Source organism: Oreochromis aureus, linkage group 19 (genome assembly GCF_013358895.1).
Source record: "Oreochromis aureus strain Israel breed Guangdong linkage group 19, ZZ_aureus, whole genome shotgun sequence".
Taxonomy (NCBI): domain Eukaryota; kingdom Metazoa; phylum Chordata; class Actinopteri; order Cichliformes; family Cichlidae; genus Oreochromis; species Oreochromis aureus.
The window spans coordinates 20,816,371-20,840,042 of NC_052960.1; the positions used below are offsets into that span (position 1 = coordinate 20,816,371).

At 43.7% G+C, this 23,672-nt stretch overlaps 1 protein-coding gene across 11 annotated transcripts in view; it reads left to right on the forward strand.

Moving 5' to 3' along the window:
- Positions 1 to 3,563, forward strand: part of esrrb (estrogen-related receptor beta) — a 44,338-nt gene extending 40,775 nt beyond the window's left edge. For 10 of the 11 annotated variants that reach the window (XM_039603188.1, XM_039603192.1, XM_039603189.1 and 7 more), the window contains one exon: positions 311 to 555. In XM_039603188.1, coding sequence (XP_039459122.1) covers positions 311 to 555 — 245 coding nt within the window. Of the gene's footprint in view, positions 1 to 310 lie in introns of all 11 variants that reach the window. The other variant, XM_039603184.1, reaches the window with a different exon arrangement.
- Positions 3,564 to 23,672: the final 20,109 nt, after the last annotated feature.

The following is a 23,672-nucleotide window of genomic DNA, read 5'->3' on the forward strand; positions in this document are numbered from 1 at the left end:
ACAAAGCAGATGTTGTTGTTGTGTGTGTGTGTTTTTTTCTTTTTTTATGATCTATTCTTTATCTTGTCAGGGTGTGAGTTATACTGATAATGTGTTCCTAACCTTGCTGCGACTGACCGAGCAGTTAAGATCACTCATGAGATTTAATTTTGTTTTAGAAAACTCTATTTCCCACGACTGTTGTTACATTACCACTGTCTAAAAGACCAAACTATATTTCTTACAATTTCCCTTTCCCCTCTTCTCAAATGTGAAAAATCCATCATCTTCATGCTCTTTTTTTTTCTTTCTCTCCTTTTTTTTTCATCAGACTCCATGCACATAGAGGACATGGAGGCAGTCCAGAAGCTTCAGGACGCGCTCCACGAGGCCCTGCAGGACTACGAGAGCAGCCAGCATCAGGAGGACCCACGACGGGCTGGCAAACTGCTCATGACCCTGCCCCTGCTGAGGCAGACGGCCACAAAGGCTGTGCAGCACTTTTACAGCATCAAAGTGCAGGGCAAGGTGCCCATGCACAAACTCTTCCTGGAGATGCTGGAAGCCAAGGTCTGATCGGAGGGTGGCTGATTGGCCGCGGCAACAGAAAGTGACTTGAACCAAGGCTGAGGGTTCTCAGGAGAGAGGGAGACACCCCTGCTGAGTCTGCTAGGCAGGACGGAGACTGACCTCTCTCACTCCTCCTCTTCCTGGAACCCCAGGACACAAAATGAAAAAAAAATGAAAAAAAAGAGCAAATGCAAAACTTGGTTATTAGTATAAATATAAAATGATGCAGATTAATTTAAAATATATAAGAAATACTATGTACAGTAATAATTTTGGGGGTTTTCTTTTTTGTTAATTAACTGTCAGTTGTCATGCTGTATATGAAGAAGGACCCTTCTGCCGCTCGGCGTCTTCAGAATAAGTAGTTGCCAGATCTTGATAACAAGACTTTTTTTTTTTTTCAGAAAATTTAAAGTTCCAAAAAAATAAAAAAAATGCTCTGAAGACAGCGGAGGTGTCAACCATCATAAACACACCTACTTGTCTAACAGCTGATTTTCTTTTTTGTGGTCTGGACATGTAAATATTTATTATTTGAAAGACTGAGTGTACAGTTCAAAGTCTGGTGAACTTGGTGGCCATTTTCTCTTGTTCTTCTTCTAATGGGGGGGAAAAAAGAATGAAAGTGGTTACTTATATGTGAACTCTTATCAGTTTAAATGTCCTTGGATATACCTCTCCAGAGCATTATGCCGTGTGATCGTCGTGGATCTTTGCTCAGACTGGAAGACTCGCTGGTCCCATGTTTAACCAAACTAGCGTAGACAGGTACAATAGTCAGTTGTTCCTATTCTGTAGTAACTCAGCAATAAAGCGAGCCGTTGGGGAGCCAAGCTTCAGATCCTAGTGCTGCTGTTACTAAAACACCATATTTCCGTAGCCCCGTCTCACCGGTGGGACACGCCGCTGTACCTCCGTTTCCCACCGTTTCTCCTTCTCCAAAGCGGTTTGTGTTGCTGCTGCTCGTGCAAGCCAATGAACTCCAGACTGAACCTCAGATTTGGTCATTGTTTGAGCCTTTGGAAATTGCCTCTTTACATGCAAATGGATGACCTGATTCAGGCTAGGCGAAAGTTAATCAGCGGGTTTTGGTGTGGCAGTATCAAAGGATTTATGCCGAGTGGCAGAAGTCCAGGAGATTCCGTGTTCAAACAATCAGAGGCCCATATGTCAACCACTCTATTTTGGTCTCCTTTAAGCCTGTGGCAGAGTCATCCCACACACTGGGAGCAAGGTGCCCAGCATCTGCTCTCACCATTTTAGACGCCTCCCGTCTTTTAATAGCTGCGCCTGCATTTATAGGACTTCGACGAAACAGAGGTAAATGGCAGGTGCAGAGCCGCGGTTGTGGCGTTTCACACTGGGTTTATTTTTAAGCCAGCAGGAGGTTGTTGTGTGCGCGGCGTCGCACCACGATAGACACGTGGAGCACTTCTTCTTGACCTCGTGTTGACACCACGGCCAGCAGCACCCCTCCCACCGGCCGAGAGGCAGGTAGACGTCTGTGAGAAAGAGTATGTACATGTGAATAGCTATGCAAGAAATAGAGGGTCAGTATGCTACAACGGGTAGCAGCAACCCATCAGTGTGTCAGTGCAAGGTGTGAACTCTGGTGGGAGACAGATCCCCCACCCCCACTGTGTTTAGCTGTAGGTCCATTGTGCTGGGTGTGAGTAGCACTGTAGTCCAGTCCACTGGAGTCATGCCACTGGTCTTCGTGAGAGAGGGAACGTGTTGAAGGAGGAATGCTTAGACTGCTGAAGGATTTTATGTGATGTGATAAATTGTGGCGCTGTCACAACAATATGATACCGCGATCAAAGGAATCCCTGACATCGCAGGAGGGTAGAGTTGCCGCCACGCTTGTCATATCAGTGGCTAACACCGCTTCAGCCGCCGCCATGCCTTTTTTAAAGCAGCAATCTGATTGGTGCATCTGAGGTTGACCGCCCACTCCCTCTCCAAATTTTCCCGCTCAATTCCAAAACCTGAGCTAGCCGCCATCGAGTAAACGAGCTCCGCTGTAAAGGGTGACATTACCAACTTGACTTCTTTTAACTGTTGTGCAATACAACAGGGACCAATTCTGACTGAAACCATGCAAAAAGCATGCTTTTACTTAGATTTTGGAGAATTTGTAAGCGATTAAGTGACATATTCTAAATCCGTCTAATCAGTAACATGTATCCTGTATATCAGAACTTTATTTGATTTGCTCCACTGATGACTTTTGTGCTTGTTTCAGTGAAAACGCGGCATTAATGAAAGCATCTGCAGAAAATCTCAACAAATAGAAATTTGTAGTGGCCTAAGATGATCAGCCATAAGAAAGTCGATTTGATTTTTTTTCTTCACCTTGCAATATGACACTATGTTAAGGAAAAGACAACATGTCTTACATTAGAAGCTGTGTCTAAGTGTGTAAATATATCAGCGTCAATACAGTAGGTTGCCGAAATACCACTTAAAAAAAAAAGAAGTATGCAGCGCCCTGCTGACTACTACCTCATTATCATTTTGTCAATATTTCTCTGATTCAGCACTTTCTGGTCTTTATCATCCTCACGTCTGTGACACACCTGAGCCATCCATGTTTTTATCAAAGACTTCTTCTCTCCCGCAGTGCTCCTGCCAAAACATTTGTAGTTGTACATCTCCTCCTCCCCGTCATTCTTCATAGATCTCTTTGTAAAGGTAAAGCATGCGTTCACATCGACCATACGACTTGGCCGTCAGTGGGCATGACGCCCACGTTTTGGTTACTAAGCAAGTGTGTGTTTATATGAACATCAGTTTGTCAGAATTGGTCCCTCGATGATGAAACTGCAGACAGGGGCAGGTGACTGATTTGCTGCCTCTGCGCTGTGAGTATTTATGATGTGAAATATATCATTTGGCAATGGTGTACATTGATATCTCTGATCGTTGAAATCACCAATATCTGTGTAACTTTTATGTTTTGATTTTCAAAAAGGTAAAGGATCAATGAATTAAATACTCACTGAACTCTGTGATTATTTTGTGTTCTGGCTTAAAAAGTCTGTCGAGTAAAACTTTGAAGGAAACTTCACACGGATGATAATGTTTAAGGGTGACAGTTTTCTTTTTTTTTTTAAATTGTGTTCACAGCACTATCGCTGTTGTGTATCTACTTAATTCAGTGTAGCAGCTTCACCTAACCTTGTCCTCTGCTTGGTGTAAATACCCCCTTTCCACACACACACACATTGAGAGCGAGTTCAGCGACGGGACAAAACAAAGAGCACATAGGAGCTCCCACAAGACCAGAGATTGGTGGCAGTAAGTGAGGCAAGCCAGTGAGAGATTCACGCAGGCCACCCAACCATCCAGTAATCAACCGCAGCCTCTGCAGGGCCAGGAACTGTTGAAAATGGATCCGTCACAGGAAACAGGCAGACAGACATGTTAACGCTGATGGAGGCGGCGGGGGGGAGTGAGGGGCTGGAGCTCCATTATTTCAGGAAGCTGATATTACAGGGAGTTAAAGTATTCCCTTCACTATATAATTATAAGAGCCAATTTCCCTTTTTGAAATAATGTCTTGCTAGCCAATTAATCGTGATAATCCTCTATGTGGAAACAATGGCATCACAAGACAAGAAACAAGATGAATTGAGGATGAAAGGGAAAGAAAAAAGGAGATCTGGAGGCCAAACACAATGTAGAGCGCTGCTGCCAGCTGCTGTCATTTTTATTTTTTATTTATTTATTTTTTAAAGTAATGCGCTCCTCATTTCTCATGCAAATCATCCAGTTGGACCGGCTATTGCCATCGATACGTTTCGCACAGATACAGTAGCGAGGCAATCATTTACCTCCACTGACAGGTCAAAACACCTTTCATTAGAGTTACGAGGCATCTCATCAAGATGCGGCCCCGCTCGCAGCTGTACGACTGCTGCGTATTGCTTAAGTGTGTTTCATTATTCCCAAAGCAACGTTGATGATGGTGAGGGAAAGGATTACACGTCAGGGTGAGTGATTGGGTTTGAACAGAGCTGCTGCATACACTTTGTATCAACCCAGGGCTCAAATTACACTTAGGTTGAAAACGGAGCACGTAAATGCCCAGGAGAGCTTGTGGCACAGAAATGAAGAGTGGGCCACCATCTTCCTCGCCCCCCCTCTCCGTTTCACTGTCGCACGCACGGGCGCACGCTCACTCTTTTCATCTCTTTCTTTTGTCAAATTTTCTTTTTGACCCCCCTCCTCTCGTCTTCCTTCTCCTCCCCACCCGTGCTCCTTGTTTTTGAGGCCCAACAATTCTTTATGGCCGTTCTTATTGTTCCACTGATTCTGTTATGTGTATTTATTGCTCCATTTGTGAAATTGGAGGCACCGGCCGACAAGCCTATTACTATTCAATAACAGGAGCTGGGCATTTTCACTAGCGTTGGGCTATCAATGGTGCCAGACAGAAAACGTTACGTCACATCAATTTGAGAAGGCAGGCAGTTTGCTATATTGTTGTTGTGTATTATATCGGAGGAGAAATTTCAGCCATCTCGGCAGGGAGGACTGAAAGTCAACAACAGGTTTGATCTTCAACGAAAAGAACAATGTGATTTGCTCGACAGTGGATCTGTTTCCTAATAGATCCTAACGCTGTCCCACTAACAGTATCTGAGCCATGCATCCCCACACCTCTGACCCCACACAATACTCTCTTTGGCTGATCAATAGGCTGTCAAAGTGCCTAGCAGGCACACAGGCCAGACCATCTGAGATTTCGCCCTCTCATTGTCCATCTTCACTGTTTTAAGTGCATTTATCAGGTTACACTCCTGAGCTCCTCGCCACTTAATGCATGGCTGAGCTGCTGTCCTAAAAACCTAATGGCCATCAGCAGACCTTTGTCCCAGTTTGTCAAATTACTCTGGTTACATTTTTTTCATCAGAGCCATTACGCAACGACGCAGTGAAAGGAGAACGTTTAAAATCCCAGTTTTTAATCTGATAACAGACTCTTAAGTGTCAGAGCGAAAAAATCTGGAACAAAAAGAAAGCGGGAAATATTATATCGAGCTTTGTGTCTCTTAAACGACGTCGGCCTGTTTCTGGGCCAAACTGCGGTTCGGGTCTTTCACCGTTTTAGCTGATAAGCACTGTAGAAATTAAGCAAACCCACAAAAATCCACTGAGAGCAAGTCCCTGCGGAGACACGACACCACACAAGAAGAGTGAGGATGAGACCACACTGACCCGCTAGTGTTGCAGAGAAAATGCCACGTTTAGCGGAAATCAGTGCACTTGTGTTCTCCCAGCACTTAAACATTGCAGGAACACAAGTGCTATGAGAGAACAGGTAATAAACTGCACACACACACACACACACACACACACACACACACACACACACTGATAACTGCTTGTGAAGGGTTTTGTTCCTTCATTTTGAGATTTATTTACCCACCTATATCTTTATCTGTGCTGCTCACTGATATGAAGCTGTGGAGGGAGTAGAAATATTTCCGACTATCTGCTCAATGTATCTGCCTCCACCCAAGAAAAACACTGTTGTGGGATGTACAGTCTGTGTGTGTGTGTTGGAGGGGGGGCTCTTCTTCCTACTGTTTTATTGCCTCTGCCATGTATTCACACGTTCTTATGGGCTTTTCCAATTTAACCACTGGTTAGGAAGTAATGAAGGGAGATAAGGAACATTGATAAGCATGGATACGTCCATCAAATGGAGAAAAACTCACACTGGGTGCTGTGTGTGCTCACTTCACAGGCGTTTAAAACAATTACAGTGTTATTAGAGTGTCTCCAGCCTGTGTTCTGAATTATATTAAGACATTTGTTTCATCCGAGTGTGCAGGTGGGATTGTGCTACAGTTTCAGAGCTGGGATTGTGCATTAATTTGTTTTATTTTATTTATTTACATGGTTTTAGGCTAAAACTGTGTGCTGATTGCTTATCTGCACTATGCTTGTTAGTAGTGTGGATCCAGGAATTGTACCAAAGGTTTCCAGCGGTCCTAAGAGCAGGAAGAAAATGGTCAGTCTTCACTCCAGAAGGAAGGAAACCACGGATAGGCCTGACCTTTTCGGTGTGTCAAGCAAAGGTTAGAAGTCTCCATTGGCCTTAAAACAAATGCACTTGTTTGCCATAATGGAGGAGGCCCCTTACCTTTTTTGAGCCAAGGACCAGGTCTGGTCCTTAGAGACTTCCCTCTGATGGAAATCTTTACACACACACACTGAGTCTGCTGTCTCCGGCCACCCGCTTTGCCGTATAATCACGTTCAAGTAAGTGTCAAGCTCTCCTGTATCAAGAAAACAATACTCAACATGCTTTCCAAAGGATAAATGTGCCACATCATATTTCACGTTATGACCATCCTTATTATCATTTTCGTGTCATCTCAGGAGGAGATGAACAGGGAGTCAAACAGTCAACACCACGATAAGCACGCATGCGAAGTGAGAAATAGATACGTGATCAGCCACGTAAGACCCCCAGCAAGGAAATCGCCCATCCTTTATCCTCTGATGAGATGTTCTATAGAAATCTCATAAATATTGGTAAGGCACTTTGTCTGGGGCCTATAGACATATTGTAAATCATACAACACATATGACCGCTTGTAATTCACACATTTGTATTCATAAATGTGATTTTGTATTTAAAATATGACTCATAAAGTGTGATTTATGGAAATTGACAGATCATATGTGATTCCTGAATTAAATATCATCCAGATCACACATTTTATGTCCTTTCCTCTCCCGTCTCTCCTCGCCTGAGAAAGAAGCCTTGACCACGCAGGTAATTTACAGTGTTATGGGACGAGTGCAAAACATGCTGTAAATAAATAAGACTCGACCCATTTCATTTTAGGACAGTGGGGAGGTTAGCTGTCCCCCCCACCACCACACCCAACCCAGCACAACCCCCAAAACCTCACCCTGCTGCCCAGCTAACACAGCGATGTCCCATCACTGGGTGCGTCGGTATATCACGCGGAGAAGAAGGGGACCACAAATGGGGCAGCAAGCGACACTCTGCAGTCCATTTGCTAATTTCAATATGGTGTCCGTCTGCACGGGTATGGCCTTGGGCACAGTAGCAGTCCCCCTCTCAGTTCACTGCCGCTCCCCCGTCTCTCCGCTGTGTCCCTTTGACCTTGCACTCAATCACAAACAGACTTCCCACACACATATTGACAGCATGAGAAACTGCACACAATCCACAACACACAAAGAAACTCTGGGGTGAATTAAAAAAAAAAAGATTTATATATTCATTTTAGTTTAGTGCCACTTATGCAAGTTTTCTGTTTTTTTTTTTTTAATGGAGCAATTAAAAGCGCCTCTTATTGTCAGACTAAGGCAAACAGAAATCTACCCGAGCCTGACAAACATCCAATATTTTTAGTGTACATCTAAGGGACTGCTCTTTTTTTCTTTGTCCAGTAAGAGCTCACGTATCTGCGAGGCGTTTTAGGACACATTCAACGTAATTAACACAATGAGTGAGCAGTCAGAGGATGAATAATTTTAGAAATCCCTGTGACCACATCAGTGAGTACGTGTGTGATCTGCAGCTTGTCTCTCGGCCCCAGCAGCACAGACACACACCTCACATGCCTGCATTTGAATTACTGTGACTTGCTCACAGCTCTCTACAGTGACATGGCTATGACCCCTGCCCAGGAAACTGGTTTCTCTTACTGTTTCTCACAAACTTTAAAAGACAGATAGAAAAACTTAATTTGAAATATTAAATGAAACTTTTTCCTGTGATCGTATCACATTGTTTTGTCCTCACTCACATCTGCCTGCCTGCTATTTAAAGCTTTACTGGTTCATGAATCGTGATTAAAACATCTCCTGTGAAATATCTTTTATGGTTGTTGCAGTTTGCGCATCCCCACAGCCTCCTAACTTATAAGTGTCTGTACATGTTCTCTCACCCTCCCCTTTCATTTCATCTGTGTGTGTGTGTGTGAGTGAGAGTTCATGTGTGTGAGGGATAGGTGTTAGAGCAGAAGCAGAGGGAATATTACACAATCCTCTGTGCATTATTGTAATTAGATTTCCCAGGATAGCTCAATTAAGTCATACCGCTCCAGGGACCCGGTGGTTTGTGGTTTGACACTCACTCACAAGGGGTCCAGTGTTTAAGTAAGGCAGAGAAACACAACTAAAATGGTCACTATAGCCATTTAAATGTTTTCTCTTCCTGAAAACGGCAACACTTTTGGGATTTTTTTTTGTTTTAACATGGAGCAGGTAAAGGTTGAGCCTATATCACAGCACAGCTCTTGTGATGCTGTTTAAGGATGATGGACGGCGCACAGTTACCCAAGAAGAGCCTTGTAATGTAATGTAATGCATATTCTAATGAGAAGAGCTCCATCTATGGACCACCTGTTGAACTGCATTCATGATAAAATCCTGTAAACCCAGCTGGGAAGAAGCTTGGTGCTCCCAGTGTGTTGGGGGGGGGAGGCTTGTGTGAGGCAATTTCAGATTTCAAAGCTCTATTTTTAGCAGCCATGGGATAAATCTGATGGACACTCAGTATTACTGTAGAGGTCAGCTTTTAAAGGGCCCTCCTGGCTTCCTGTGATTATTTATTTGTATGAATGGCAACAAACATGAATATGTTTGGAGGAATTGCATGTCATGTGTGGTGACAAAGGGAGATTCAGCACTTTTGATGATATGTGGTTACATTACTGGTCTCAAGGCTGGCGCCGAGTTTAAATGCTCCAGTAACATTTCCTTTTATTTATATCCGCAGACCTTGGCTGAAATAAATGAGTTGAGACAAGTGTGAGGGGCCGGTGTTACGAACAATTTCTTCCTGACATCGGGAAACGAGTATGCGCAAGACATTCAACTCTTTCACTGCCAGTGGCTGACAGGCCGTCCCGGCTCGGCAGCAGGAGGCCTCTTAAAAAGATTCAATGTCGGCATCAACGTGAAAGTCGTTGTGTCATTATCTTAAATCTTAACTATCCAGCAGGATGAAAGTGTGAGAGACAACCATATCTGTCAGGGGTCGGCAGGAGATGTTTTATTCTCTGTGTACAGTGAGTGCCCCCTCTCACACGCTGAGATTAGCAGTCCCAACCGAGGAAGTCACTCTGTAAGGGTCATTCTGCACCCTGCCTTCAATTTACTGCCACTTTTAATATTCTGTCATAGTTAAATTTTTTATTGCCCTCTTTTACGACCATATCCTTATGTCCCGTGCTTATGAACTTTTCTATGCAAATCACTCACTTGAATCAAAAATGAAGGCCCGTGCTCTTTGTTTTCAGGCAGCTGAGGCATCAAGAAAATCAGAAGCTTCTTGTCTTCTGTGCACAGTTTCTGCGAGCCCACCCCGTTTCTGAGACAGTGTGTGGTCCGCTGGATGGAAGGGGACAGCTGTCCAGACAAAACAACTGAAGGAACAGTGTCAGATATTAGGAATTCAAAATTACGTCAACTCGACGCTGTGTTTGGTTCAAAAAATTTTTCCCCTTTAGTAATAGTGTATGAGTCTATGGGAGCAAACAACACAACCTGAGCTGAATGCAGTGGTCCCATCTCATGTTTTTCTCTCTCTCTCTGTAACGGTGCACATGGGCTCACGGGGGACTGGTTTCTCTGAGCTCAACATTTGTACTTCCTTCACCTCGCTGTATTTTCACACTCTTCTTGCTCCCTGACAACTGCCCCGTTCTTGTTTTCTCTTCCTTTGAGGCTTGACAGGCCAGCGGGCATCTCTCCCTCTTGAAAAAAAAAAAAAGAGAGAGAGCAGTGAAGAGGATGAGCCAGAGATTTACGGCTGCATCGATCTGCCACCCGGAGGATGAAGTTTATGAAGTTTATGATTTTGTCCTCTTTATAGGTTACAACGTTAAATGCAGAGAGCCGTGCCTTTTGATATGCCAGAAGCACGGATCATACAGTGTGCCACGTGGCGGAGGAGACTGGCGTGAGACTGGGTGGTCAGCAAGGCTGGACTATCGTCCTGGTGCCATGGTGACTGGGATCAATCAATACTGTATTAGTTTGATATGGATACGAGCATGTTGGTGGATCTCTCTCTTCACACTCACACACCCACACGCACACATGGACTTTTAATGATAGTTATCTGATTGGGAAAGGTGCATCGAGGAGAGGGCAGACCCCACCAGGGTGATGTGTGGATGTGCAGGGGGCCTCTAAGTGCTCATGAATGGCCCTAATGAGGGTGGCAAATGGAGACATAAAGAGGGAATGGGTACACTTTTCACTTTAGCCTGACATACCGTTGCTGCCCCCTAAAGCCCTTGAGGGGGCATTTGTAGAGGGTGCAACCATGCTTCAAATCCTCCTCCTCCTCGGACTAATTGTTGAGGATATTGACCTTGGGAAGGAGGAGAGAACAAGGGAGGGGAAATTGGGTGAAGGGTTGAGGTGGCTCACAGTTCATGCCGGTTGCTTGACCTACAGCTAGCCCATCTCCTCCTCAGTGCGGCCCACAAATATAGTTTACAGTCTCAGTGATGTTTGCAACCTTTTGTGGAAGCAAAGGAGTGCAGTGCAAATAACATCACATTCAAGAACATGGCACCAAATCTGTTGGAATCAATCACTCCATTTTCTGGCCTGATTTTCGCGACACTTTATTGATTTTAAACACACACGCAGCACTATTGAATGCATGAAGCCGAATGTGGGGGTCTCACACAAACATTCCCTTCCCCTGTCCCTTGCCCTGACCCTGATATGCGTTAGACAAGTTCACCATCCCGTTCTTCTTCAACACCCAGTCAATGAGTGTCAATAAGCTGGATTGTCCGGGCGACAGGGGCTCGAAAGGGAGTCGATGAGGGGCTGAAAAGCAGGCTGCTTTGTTTTAGTAATGACGGCTTAAAAGAACGCCCGTCGGCCCTTCCGTTAAACCAGAGCGTCAACTCAAACAACAAGCTTCCATCAATAAAGGGACAATAACACATATCTCTAGTACGGCTTCATCCTTAAAACATTTATGACACGCAGTTTTGCACAACCTCTTCAGATATTATTTTGATGCAACTTAAAGTGTCAAGCCCAAAGTTCACAACGTCCTCATCCAGATCAAGGGTTGCAGGGTTTTATTTCTCAGCGCCAACTAAGAAATTAGAAATCCAGCACTAAAACCCTTCCTTTTTATTTTTCATGCTGATTAATTGCCAGCTTAATGGCATTTTATAATGTTACATTAACACTTTAACGATTTAATACTCTTGGTTCTGCATTGTAATATCCAAAGTTCATTAGAAGTAAATCATATCTCATTACTGATCATGCTGGAGTTATTGAAATTGTAATTCTGATTTATATTACACCGAGATATACGGTATCGCAGGAAAAGCCGTGGATGCGGATGCAAATGTTTGCTCAGAGGTGACTATGCATGAGCGTGCACATGCAACACAGCATGTATTCACACCAAGGGAACTTAATGCACGCTTATGCTGATTGCACATGAAAAAGCAAGGGCGGGCGTGTGTCTGTGCTCCGTGCATTGTTTTTAACCACTTACATACTCGTTCTGTTGCTTTACTATAGATGTTTACATTGCATGGCCTCCTGCTGGGAAATCACCTTTAAGTGCTGTAATTTTTCCCAACTGTTAATTGTCATTTTTCTCATTTAACTGTCTCATATACTCCTGCTCACAGTGTTAATTTTACTATGTGTAGACACGGCTTAAAGACATAACAAAACACTATGATGAAGTTAATCATGACAGGCGTATAAAAGAGAGCTGCGGTGATATATTTATCACATTAATATGTGAGGTGTTGCAGGAAAAAAGAATAATGTTTTCAATGGATCATTGCCCCTGTTAACATTTAGCCTAAAGACTGCTTTGACCACTTGCTGTGTTGTACTGTATGACTGCAAACAATAGCCTTTTTACAAGAAAGCACTCCTCCCTCTCTCTATGCCAGGCTTTTATGGTGTGACAGTTGCACTATACCTCCGCAATTACTTTTCAATTAGCACGATGAACATTTCCAACACTGCGGCACAATTATTTTATAGCCCAGTGTCTTAGCCCATTAATGGTGCTACCAACAGCATGGGAAGTGATAAACCATCTGGCCAGGCTCCCAAAGAGATAGAGCACACTTAATGGAGTGAAAAAGTAAAAGCAATTAATGTCACATTAATATAATGATAATAATGCCTTCCCTTACAGCTCTGGCAGGCAGAGCAGGATACTGGGACAGGGCTTTCATGAGTGCTGCAGAGCTGAGGACAGGAACTCTGCTGGGACTCTGCACAGCCCCAAACAACCCAGAGGATAGGGAAACAACCTTACTGCTCCTCCAGCTGGAACATGAATGGAAAGAAAGTCCTGGCGAGGGAGGAAAAATGTGAATGGAGGGGGAATCGAATACAACGGCAAGAAACAAATTCTGTTAGATATTTAATTCCTGTACAATTAAGAGGAATTCATAAGCAGGCGATTGGTTTGAAAAATGTTTATGTCTATTGAAATGTTCCTCCATCAATTTGAGTGTTTACATCTATCAAAGGTGACATTCCCTCAAAGGTGTATTAGCGCGTGCACCTGCAAACGTGTATGTGTGTGTACATGCTCAGAAACATTAATGTGGTTCATTTTATTAAAGCCTGTGTGTGTGTTTGTGCGAGTCCGCGTGTGGGGCAGTGCCTGTCTCACGAGCAGCTTCCCTGTCCTATCTCCTGACCTCTCTGTGTTCCCGCCGCCCTGCTCTGTTTGTGTTAATTCCTCTACATCTCCAGGGTGGCTTACATTAGAATATCTTAACCACTGGGCTGCATTAGCATAGTGTGATGGATGCCGCTGAATCTCCATGCCAGATAATGTCCACATTTTGCATTTTAAACTAAGCTACGCTATGGACGTGCTATCCATTTTCACAGGGGGAAATTAGGTCCTGGTGGGAGAGCGCCTGGCACTCTGTCATCCCAAGCAAAGCTCCCTGCCCAGGTTTTATGACACCTCTGGGGCACCATACAGAGACAGGTTGAGGGTCATTGTCTAGCACTGGTCAGCTGTGATGTCACATAAACACTTCGTAAACTTGGGTGTCAGTTTACTCCACTTGTTTTTTTTAAAAGCTCGCCAAAGTTGGGGATGGAATTGTTGTGTAGCGTGCTCCTGCAATATTCATGCCTTTCTGTATGGTCCACCTGTCCGCCAGTCTTTCTGCAATGCATCCTGTAATTCTTTCCATGGAGTTACTTCCAAGCGGTGCGTGATAAATCATGCATAATTTCCATTTTAATCCTTACAGTCCAACAGATGACTTGCGTGCACATGTGTCTGTGCAGTCAGACTGCCTTGGCTTTGAGGGAGTGTTGATTTCCGTTACAAGGCTGTCTCAGCCTCCGGCAGTTGATCAATAGGAATAAATCAGTGGGCTCCTTTATATGACATGAGATAGTTGTACATTTATAAGCCTCTTTATGAGATAAGATCTCAACACTTGAGACTGCATCATCCACGCTGACACACACTCGCATGCAGTGCCAGGTTCTCTGTGCTTATTAGGCAGCAGAATAATGGCATATCTGTATACTTTGCCTGAGGTGTGATATTCCTCAATAAACATCCACAGACAGGTTTTTATCACTTTTATCCTTATTGACAATGCTAACAAATGTTCCGACAGTGTTTTATAAAGCATCAACCTTTAAATCAGATTGCACAAACTAAAGAAATTAATTTTAAAAAATGACAACACTATGATTATGAAGGACCAGATTGCATTACAGTAAAGAGCTGCATGGTTTTCACCAGTATATAAACACCACTTATATACGTAAGCCTGTGCAATGACTAGCTCATTGATTAGTCGTCTCCTTGCTTTTTCTTCACACAAGCATGAAAGGCATTGCTCTGCAGCCTAATAATTCTGTAATGTTCTGCTAATTACGTTTGACTAATTATGAGTCTTTTATGCGGCAATATAAGCTGGGAGTTTCCCCTATTATTACAATATAGGTCCTGGCTGTGCTTCATTGATTCACGATTGCATACCAAGGTCTCTGCTTTCTGTTTGTTTTGTAATTAAATATTAGCTTTAACCACGTTGAGGGTAGGAGGAAAGGGGGGTAATTAAACTATTACACCCCCGCGCACCCATTGACCGCTCCAGAATGTGATCAAGTGGGACTCAAGCTTTAATTAGACGCTTGGACATCACTGTTTTTTTTTCCCAGGTTAGGAAAACCGAGGCAGGATGCTTTCAACACCAAGCACATTGACTGAGCTCAAATTACGTCCGCCTTTAAATAGTGGATTGATTGGGGAAAGGGTAGGCTGTCTTTACAAGCTAAGTATTTCTGAATAGAGCTGCAGCATATATCTCCTCTACTGCCCTTTCATATTCCCCCATAAAAAAGGGCTCAGCAAATTTAGTGGGGAGTATGTGAAAAACAGGAGCAATTCAGATGTTTACAATTTAATGAAAAAGAAGAAGAAGAAGAATCCATGACCCTAAAAAGTAAGGGTATCCTGCAGCTTTGTTATGCTTTGTGGGGCATTTTGCAAGCATAGTTTAGGTGTACTGTAAATCAGTCCAAAACCTTTTTAATCAGTATAAAAAGACTTGAAAATCATGTGACTAAAAGGCTGTGGTCATCATTGTTGTGAGACCTCGACCCACGATTGTCAAATTTGACAGTGCATGCAATTATCTTTTGGAACCATGTTGTTCCAAATGTTCCCTCCAAAATACCCTCAGAGAGGTAGAGAATCCGTGCTAAGGTATATTGAAGCTCTTCCTTTGTCGCGTTTTGGCCTTAACACCATAGCAGGACACCTAATGTTGTTGTTGTTTTTTTTCCTTTAATTTGTCACCTGCCTGTAATTGAACAACACTTGTGTAGATGAAAAGGAGGGGGCCAGCGCCGTGGCAAAGACAGGATGTCTCAACAGAGAGTTAGAGAGAGGAATGTGCCGGGAAAGGTGTGTGCATGTGTGGGTAGGTGTGAGCGTGTGTAGGTGTCTGTGTGTGTGTGTGTACGTGCACGCGCTGGGGTGGGGTGGGGGTGGAAAGCAAAGTGCCACTGTGCTTTCTCTCTCTCTCCACAGATGATGGATAGCAACAGTGGGGAGAACAAAACCAAGCATTCCTCATGCTGTCACCACAATGAAACAGGGACATAACAGGATTTGGTCACAATGCGAACGGAGCACTTCAGAGAGATGCCAGGCCATCATGCCACTTCTACTGGAAGTCAAAGACTCCATCCATCACATATAACGTCCCCTTAGCATTTGACTGGGGCTGGCGCTGCTGTCTTCCATGGGACTTCCCAGCCTAACTTGCGAGCCCGTGTGATGAATTTATTTCACTGCCCATTGTTTAGCTGCTGTTGTTATTCTGTTGAGGGAGTTGTGAATTGGGTGTGCAGAACATTTCCTGTAACATATGCAAACGCAGGAGATAAAATTAAAAACCTATCATGTCTCTTCTTGAGTCAGTTTAAAGTAATAATAATAATTCGTTAGATAGATGAGAAGGTCAGCATCCCATTGATTGATTAGTGAGCTTTGGATCTGCTGGTAGCCAGATTTGGATTTTCAGTCAGGCTATATTTTTCCATTTCTTATTCTTATTGTAAGCTAAGTCAAGCAAGTAACTGTATATAAAAGATGGACATATTTGGAGGTCTGAAAACTGAAACCAGGGCAGAAATGCAGTGGAGACTTGTAAAATGGCATTCGTACGCTATTTCAATTCAATTTAGTTTCATTTTATTTATATAGTGCCAAATCACAGCAACAGTTGCCTCAAGGTGCTTTTTATTGTAAGGTCAATACCCTACAATAATATAGAGAACACAGAGAGAACCCCAACAATCAGAAGTCACGCTATGAGCAAGCACTGTGGCGACAGTGGGAAGGAAAAACTCCCTTTTAACAGGAGGAAACCTCTAGCAGAACCAGGCTCATTTAAGAGATGCACTTTTTGACCTGGTAAAAAAATATATGATTGTACACACTCTTCAAATCAGTTGCAGCAGCCATTGCACAACGTGCCAGGAGACGAAGGTGAACGACCTGTAGAAACGGCGGTTAGCAAGAGCGAATTTGATGTCACCTTTGTCACACGGTACTGTGTGACGTACGCATGATGGGTATAAAAAGGCCCTTAGTGTGTCGCTATCTTCTCTAGGATATGTGAGGTTCTCAGCCTCACTTCCCTCCTGGCAAATAACAAAAAACGTCTGTTAAGATTTTTTTTCTTTCGTATGTGTTGTTTTTAACAAAAATCTAGCATCCTGATTAATATCACAAAACAAAGAGTGACGTCATGACTGTTACACCTGTCTTTTATTTACAATCTAATGGGACAGCTGTGACAGTACCATCTACCTTATCATGTAATATTTAGAAAGCAAACAAATATTGTTGAAATATAATTTGAAGCAAGCTTCAAGTTTAAGATGCATAAGAATTATTTAGCATATTCTTCTTTATACCATTTAGTGATTTCATTTTTTTGTTTGTTTTTGCTGTGATGTTTTAAATCCACTTTGTCAGTTCTTTCTATTGATGGGTGTAGTCCGTGCAACGCAGTGCTAGCAGGTGTTTCCCCCTGTGTCCCGAGCTAAGAGATCAGCTCTATCTATAGTCATGGGCTGTGCTCCTGTCTGTAACGTGAAGCCCCCCAATCACACCACACAAAACGAAGACCCTGGAGGGGAGGACAGCACTCACAGCCGAGCTCCAGAATGGGCGGCATCGAGTGATAAACCCGATTGTGTAACACTCCTGTATGTGATAATGTGAATATTGTGATGTGAGGAGCAGCTGGGGGTGTGGGTGCTTGGAATGAAGGATTGGAGGAGGGGAGTTGCATTCTCAAAATTAAAAATTGTAGCCTATTAGTCTGTGTTTGGTAGCTGAGCACGCGCCCATGCCTAGCACGCCTGCTAATAGGAAAAGATGTGTGGAAGTGTATGATTTATGGTTGCACGCAAGCAGGGGTGGAATAATTTGGTGCAGAACGGGTACTTACTGAACGGCAACAACTCGGCTACTTATCCGTACTTTCTGGTGATAAATTAGCTCTTGTTTAAAGTAGCTGGAGACCCATTTTTCATTTTGATTACTACACTTGATATCTCTTTCTTTCTTACTCTCTCTTTGTCAGCAGTGGTTCTTAGCATTTTGTGTGTGTGTGTGTATATGGTTCAGTGTATGGTGTATGTGTGTATTCAGTCAAGCCGCTGGTCCTTAAGCCCTCAGTGACTAGACACTGCAGCACACTCTCATGTAAAAACAAGGTAGCGTTCTTAATTACGAAGAAACCCAACATGGTCAGAGTGACATGGCTTTTCTCATTGACCGTGAGCTGTCCTGCTGCCAGCTGGATGCAGGGCTCCTGTCAATCAGTGGCTGACCCCTGCCGGGACCTTCCCCTGCTCAGACAAGGTTCCCATTGATCCCTCCGTCGCCCCTCTGACAGGAAGCAGCTTCAGTGGGGGAAATAAGAAGATAAAATATTAAGTTATAAGTCAACTTCCAATCAATAAACAGAGACAGAAGAGGAGGGGCACGGGTGGAGTCTGCACAGCAGGGTCCCCACTAGCCAGGGGGTAATGCGATTGAGGTCTGCGGATCACCCCAAAGACCTGCGGCAGAGCCGAAGCTACTTCTCTGCTCCCTGACTGAGGCTGTCACACTGAGTACACTGCCAAGTCCTGCAGCACTAGCTGGCACCCGCTCTTATAGACCTCGGCTTGGCACTGCCACCCATGTTAGTGCCCAGACAGAGCTGGACACTCTACAAACGGCATAAATAAAACATATGAGAGCTGTAATGAGAAAAGAGTTGCAGGGCCAACAGAGTCAGGGTGCACTGTCCATTGATACACACAGAGAGCTAAAAAGGAGTCCGATACAATTACAGATGTAACAGAAGGCTTGCAGAGCCAACAGCTCCACCTTTGGTTTTCGCTGGGAACTGCAGAGAAGCACAGATCGTATGTGTTTGAAGCCGTTGTCCTGAGTAGTTTGCTTAAATCGGTGAGCCTCTAGCCTCGGGGTTGGATAGCTTGGCAGGTGTCAGCGGTTATCTTGGATTGTCTTCTCTGGACAGGGCAACTGAGGAGGTAGCGATGAGCCCTTGTCAGCCCCCCTCCCTGTTAGGCCTGGAGGGGCAGGGGCATGGGGGCAGTAGGGCAGCTCAGAGAGAAGGCCTTTTTCCAGCAGGGCTACATCTCCAGGGTCTGCTCCTCCAGCCCCCTCCCCTCTCCACTCCCCCCTATGCTTGTGCTTCTGACTGACAGCTATCTTCCAGCTGCGGGACATGCACCCCAGCAACCCACTGCTGATAAAATGTTAATGTAATTAACAGATAATGGCTGTTGTTTTTAGCTGTCAATACTCGGACCGGGAAGGGATAAAGGATTGAAGCCGCACAAAGTCACATTCAGATATCTGCCAACCATTGTAGAATTCAATTATTCGGCAACGCTATCCCCCACCTGTCCCTAGCTGCTAACCTCCACACCACCATCTCAGAAACCCCTTTTCTCGCCTTTATTAAGCAGAAGCGCACATCCGATCGTCTCTATGTGATATTGATAGCATTTCCTCTGGCCCGTTATTCAAGGGTTATGTGACTGGAAGACGGGCTCGCTCTCTGGCCAGCCATCGAGAACTTTTCCATATTCAACTGCTGCTTTTGGATCATAAATCATGTGACTGAGGCAGGCAGCCACGGGGCTCCTCTCACCTCGGACAGCACGTCGGACACAAACAAACCCAGCCAGCCAGCCTGCCACAAGACAAATGTATTTTTATTTGTAACCAAAAACACAACGGCTATCAGGACATGGTCAGTGCTGCTTTGGACAGCGCCTGCCTGACTATTCTGGTATTTTAATAAGTATCAGGCCCAAACAAGATTAGGCTCTTCCAGTTTACGAAATGTCAGCGAAGGCAGTGCTATCACTCATAATAAATGGGCTTATGCAAACAGTGGGGTTTTTTGCCATGCATAAGAGCTTGTTTGGTGTGCTCCACAGTGATGCTGTATGCTGATATGCAATTATTCTAAAGAGTATCAAAGTTCAGGTGTGAGTCTACCATCTTGCTGGAGAAGTGGGGGATGCTCTGAGCAGCTACAGATTACCACTGGAATATTCCATGAATAAAGAGGGGAAAAAAATTGTGACGATAAGGGGGAGCCTGGGAGTATGATAAAATACATTCCATAATGGATGGTTCTCTGTGTAATCATATTTTGTTTTTGGTCCAGCTCTATAGCCGATGTGAGTGATAACTCTGTAGCCCTAGCCTAGCTGAATTTACTCCCAACAATGTCAGACTGGAACTTTGATCAGTCCATCTCAAGTGTTTGTGCTCCCATTCCCTAATTAACCCAGTTTGTATGTGCTAATGACACCTAATTATCATTTGTGTAACAAGATTGCTCTCATTGCCATAATGAGAAAAACTCCTTCAAATGTTGCACCGCTTACAAGCGGCTTTCTGTTGTTATTAGCGGAGTGTTTATGCAATCACATCTAATTGAAGTGTTAATTAAATCAGGAATACCATTTTGCTAAACAAAGACGCTAAGTAGCGGAAGCTTAAAGCTAAGGTTAAAAGCCTAAAGACCCCCCCTTTCTCGCCAAACATATTTTAGGAGCCTCCCCCCCTTACCATCCCCCACCACTCAATCCGCGGACACACAAACTCCATATGCACGCACATTGTCTCACCCTTTTACCAGCTGCATCCGCAGATGAGGAAGGAGAACCAATCAGAGGTGATTGGCACTTTGACTGGCTAGTGAAATCAGGCCCCTCCCTCGCTCCCTCCCGCTGATTCACTCTTAATTGCCATGCACAAGAAAGTGGAAGGCCTGACGACTCTTGACCTTGTCTCCCCATCAATAATCATGTACCTCTGAACGAGGACAAATATCAGTAGTCAGTATGTAGATAGACTGGACACGTTTTAGAAATCTAATGTGTATGTGTGGTCAGCAGAGACACACATCTGTATATTTACTTGACGAATATTAGCACAATATTAAAGTGTAACAAAACAAATACTGTGACTATTATATTTTCTTGAATTTTTTTTAAATGGCATGAATCATCAAAAGTGCCATAAACACGTATCTTAGAATTTTAATTTGAGATAAGAGCTCACAATGCTGAAAGAGGATGGAAACTCATTTCAAACTACAGGTTTGTGTATTTTAGAAGATTTCTTGTTACTCCAGATAGAAAAAAATTATGCAGCAAAGACATAAATACTGTTATTACACCAAGTATTCCTCATTCTTGTTAAAATATGGCCTCTACATTACCCACAAAACACTTTGCCAATGCTTAGTGTGGTATTGTCGCAGCCCTTAAAACAAATTGTCTAGTACGGTGGCCCATGGAGGTCAAACGCACTATAACTTATGACAGCAAATAGAAAAATGCAGCAAAAGCACAAAAAACACCATAGAAATTAATTTAAATACAAAGCAAATTATAAAAAACAACAACAACAAAAACAACAGAAGTGTTTTGGGGAGACAATAATGTGACTGCAGAAGAGACATGCTAACAGAGAATGGCTAAAATCAAATTTAATTGTGATTAAAACACACATTATCTTGCATCTTTTTCTACCTCACAACAATGAATCCGTTGCTTCTTGTACGCATGTATCGGTGCAGACCTCTGCAGCTGTTCCGACACATTATTGCCTCCCCAGAAACACTTCTGTTGGGTTTCGTGTGCTTTTGCAGCATTTTTATATTTGTCGGTGTTTTCTTAACTGGCAGTACATTTGACCTCTTGGGCTCACACTATTCTAGTCGATACAAATGAAGTGGAATCATGAATTTGCATTTCCAAAGTAAAACAAAAACCTCCCTCTGATAGGCTTTAGCATGGTTGGCAATGCTTCTTTCAAACAGTACAGCTGTCTACTGGAAAGAGAAAGACTGATACATTCGAGTGAAGCTACTAATCAAAAGGGTTTTCTGCTCAAGTTTTATTGTCATTTAAAGATAACCTACTCACCTTTACACCAAAATCTGCTTGGGTAATGATGTTCTTATCTCATCGCCAAATCTTTTTTAAATTCCATTTATTTTATTTTATTTATTTTATTATTATTTTTGCTGCCTATATTCCAAACCTCAAGTTGTGTCTCTAATAGTATTTTCATGTTTCCTGTATGCCGGTTTAAATAATGACCTTATGCAACTCAAGTTTACTCAAGCTTGGCTAAATACAAGGAATTTTTAAACATGAGATCTGAAAAGTAACGTTTTTAAGTTTGCTTAAGCTTTAGGTTTGCTGTGAGATCACTGAGATCATGAATAAATTGTTGCCTTTCTGCATCCATTAACTCCGTCTGCTTATCCATGAGGTGAGAGGTATATCCTGGAGGAATAAATAATTAAAGTCCCTTTTATCTGTGCGCGTCAACGCTATTTGTAATTTTCGTTTTTGTTTGTTGAGCAAAGTCCTTCTTGGAGAAATGAATACATTTCAAGAGGTAATGCGTTTATTGCCCACACAATCAATTAAAAGGGAGAAAATGAAGCATTTCAGTAAGCGTTGAATCTACATCTTCTGCAGCTCTCGTCTGCCTTTACGTTCCAGTCCTTCTTTCAATCTCATTTCATACCAAAGTCATTATGTCTCTCTTCCTTCTACCATCCTGCTCCTGAGCAGGACCGCTGCTCCTGATTAATCTGCTGCATTTGACTTAATGAGAGGTCATTCACATATCTGATCACAATGGCAACACGAATCAATGATAGATAGCCACTTGGCAGAAATACTGAGATCTTGGGAAGAAAAAAAACCAAAAGATATTCCCCCTCTGTACTGTGCAATTCAGTGTGTTGCATTGCAGTGTTTAAAATATCTCTGTGAGACCTTTAAAAGCACCTGAGATCATTTCTTTCTACCTTTGTGGTATTAAAGTCAATACAGGTAAGACAAGTAACTCAAACGTGCTATTTAAATTCTCAGTGCAACGCTCAGGAGCTGGCTGAGGAGAGTGTTGTGACTGAAATGTGTGTTTGTGAAATGTGTGCGTTAAGACTACATACACAATAGGTCATTCGATATTATAGCAATGATACACACATCTACAAAGAGACAGATATTGCAGGTATTGGCACACACACAGAGAAAAAGCTTCAGTTAGGAGATTATGAATTGATTTCTTCCGCCCTATAAAGCCGATGTCTTCCTCGGTGAATGCAGTAATGTGTCCACTTGACCTTTCTTGGTGGACTCCTTTCTGGTGAATTGACTCCTAAGTGTTTGGCCCTGGCCTTTTCAGCACCATGGGTGTCCTCCATCTGCAGAGTGTGGCCTGGCTGGCAGACATCAGCAGCCTGTCAGCGCGTCACGCTCGCCCTTACAAATGCAAGCACGCTCACTCTCACACGCTAAGTGCATTTAACTGCTGAGGCATAACACAGAAGGCCTTACTGTATAGTAATACAGTATGTCTGTATAAGGCTGATACAGTGAATCCAGCTGCAGGCAGACAGAAAACAAGATACTGCATGAGAGTGCCATATGACTGAATTTATTTTGTTGACTTACACCTATTAAACTAGACTGTAGCCTATAATTCTACCCAGCATAGTTAATGCATTATGCAGTGTAAGACACATGTATAGAGTTTTTGCTGCCACTGAATTTCCTGGTCTTTGTCCAAGTGCCGTCTCAGGTCTGTGGAGTGTGGTGGCACCGAGAATGGTCAGTGACACCGAGGTCTCGGGCATCTGAACTAGCATCTGTTGCGGACAGGAGCAGCACAGCGGCCGCCCTGTCCTCGCTGCTGGTCCGACACCATCCCACACCATCCACTGTCTGTCACACCCAGCGCCACGCAAAGTTAATTGTGAACTAGAGTGGCGCGTTGGGGCCCTCTCGCTAAGCAGCCCCTAATGACAGGCAGAGAGACAGCTACACATGTTCGCTGGCTCTCCCTCTGGAGGAGGCTACAGATAGCGCTCCGGCACAGACACTGACCTGTCACAGTGCTGTCAGCAGCCAGCCTGTCAGCCACGCAGCCCAGCACGCGGCCTAGCTATCCCAGGTGCTCAGCTGACAATCTCTGCATCCTGTTCTGTCGGCTT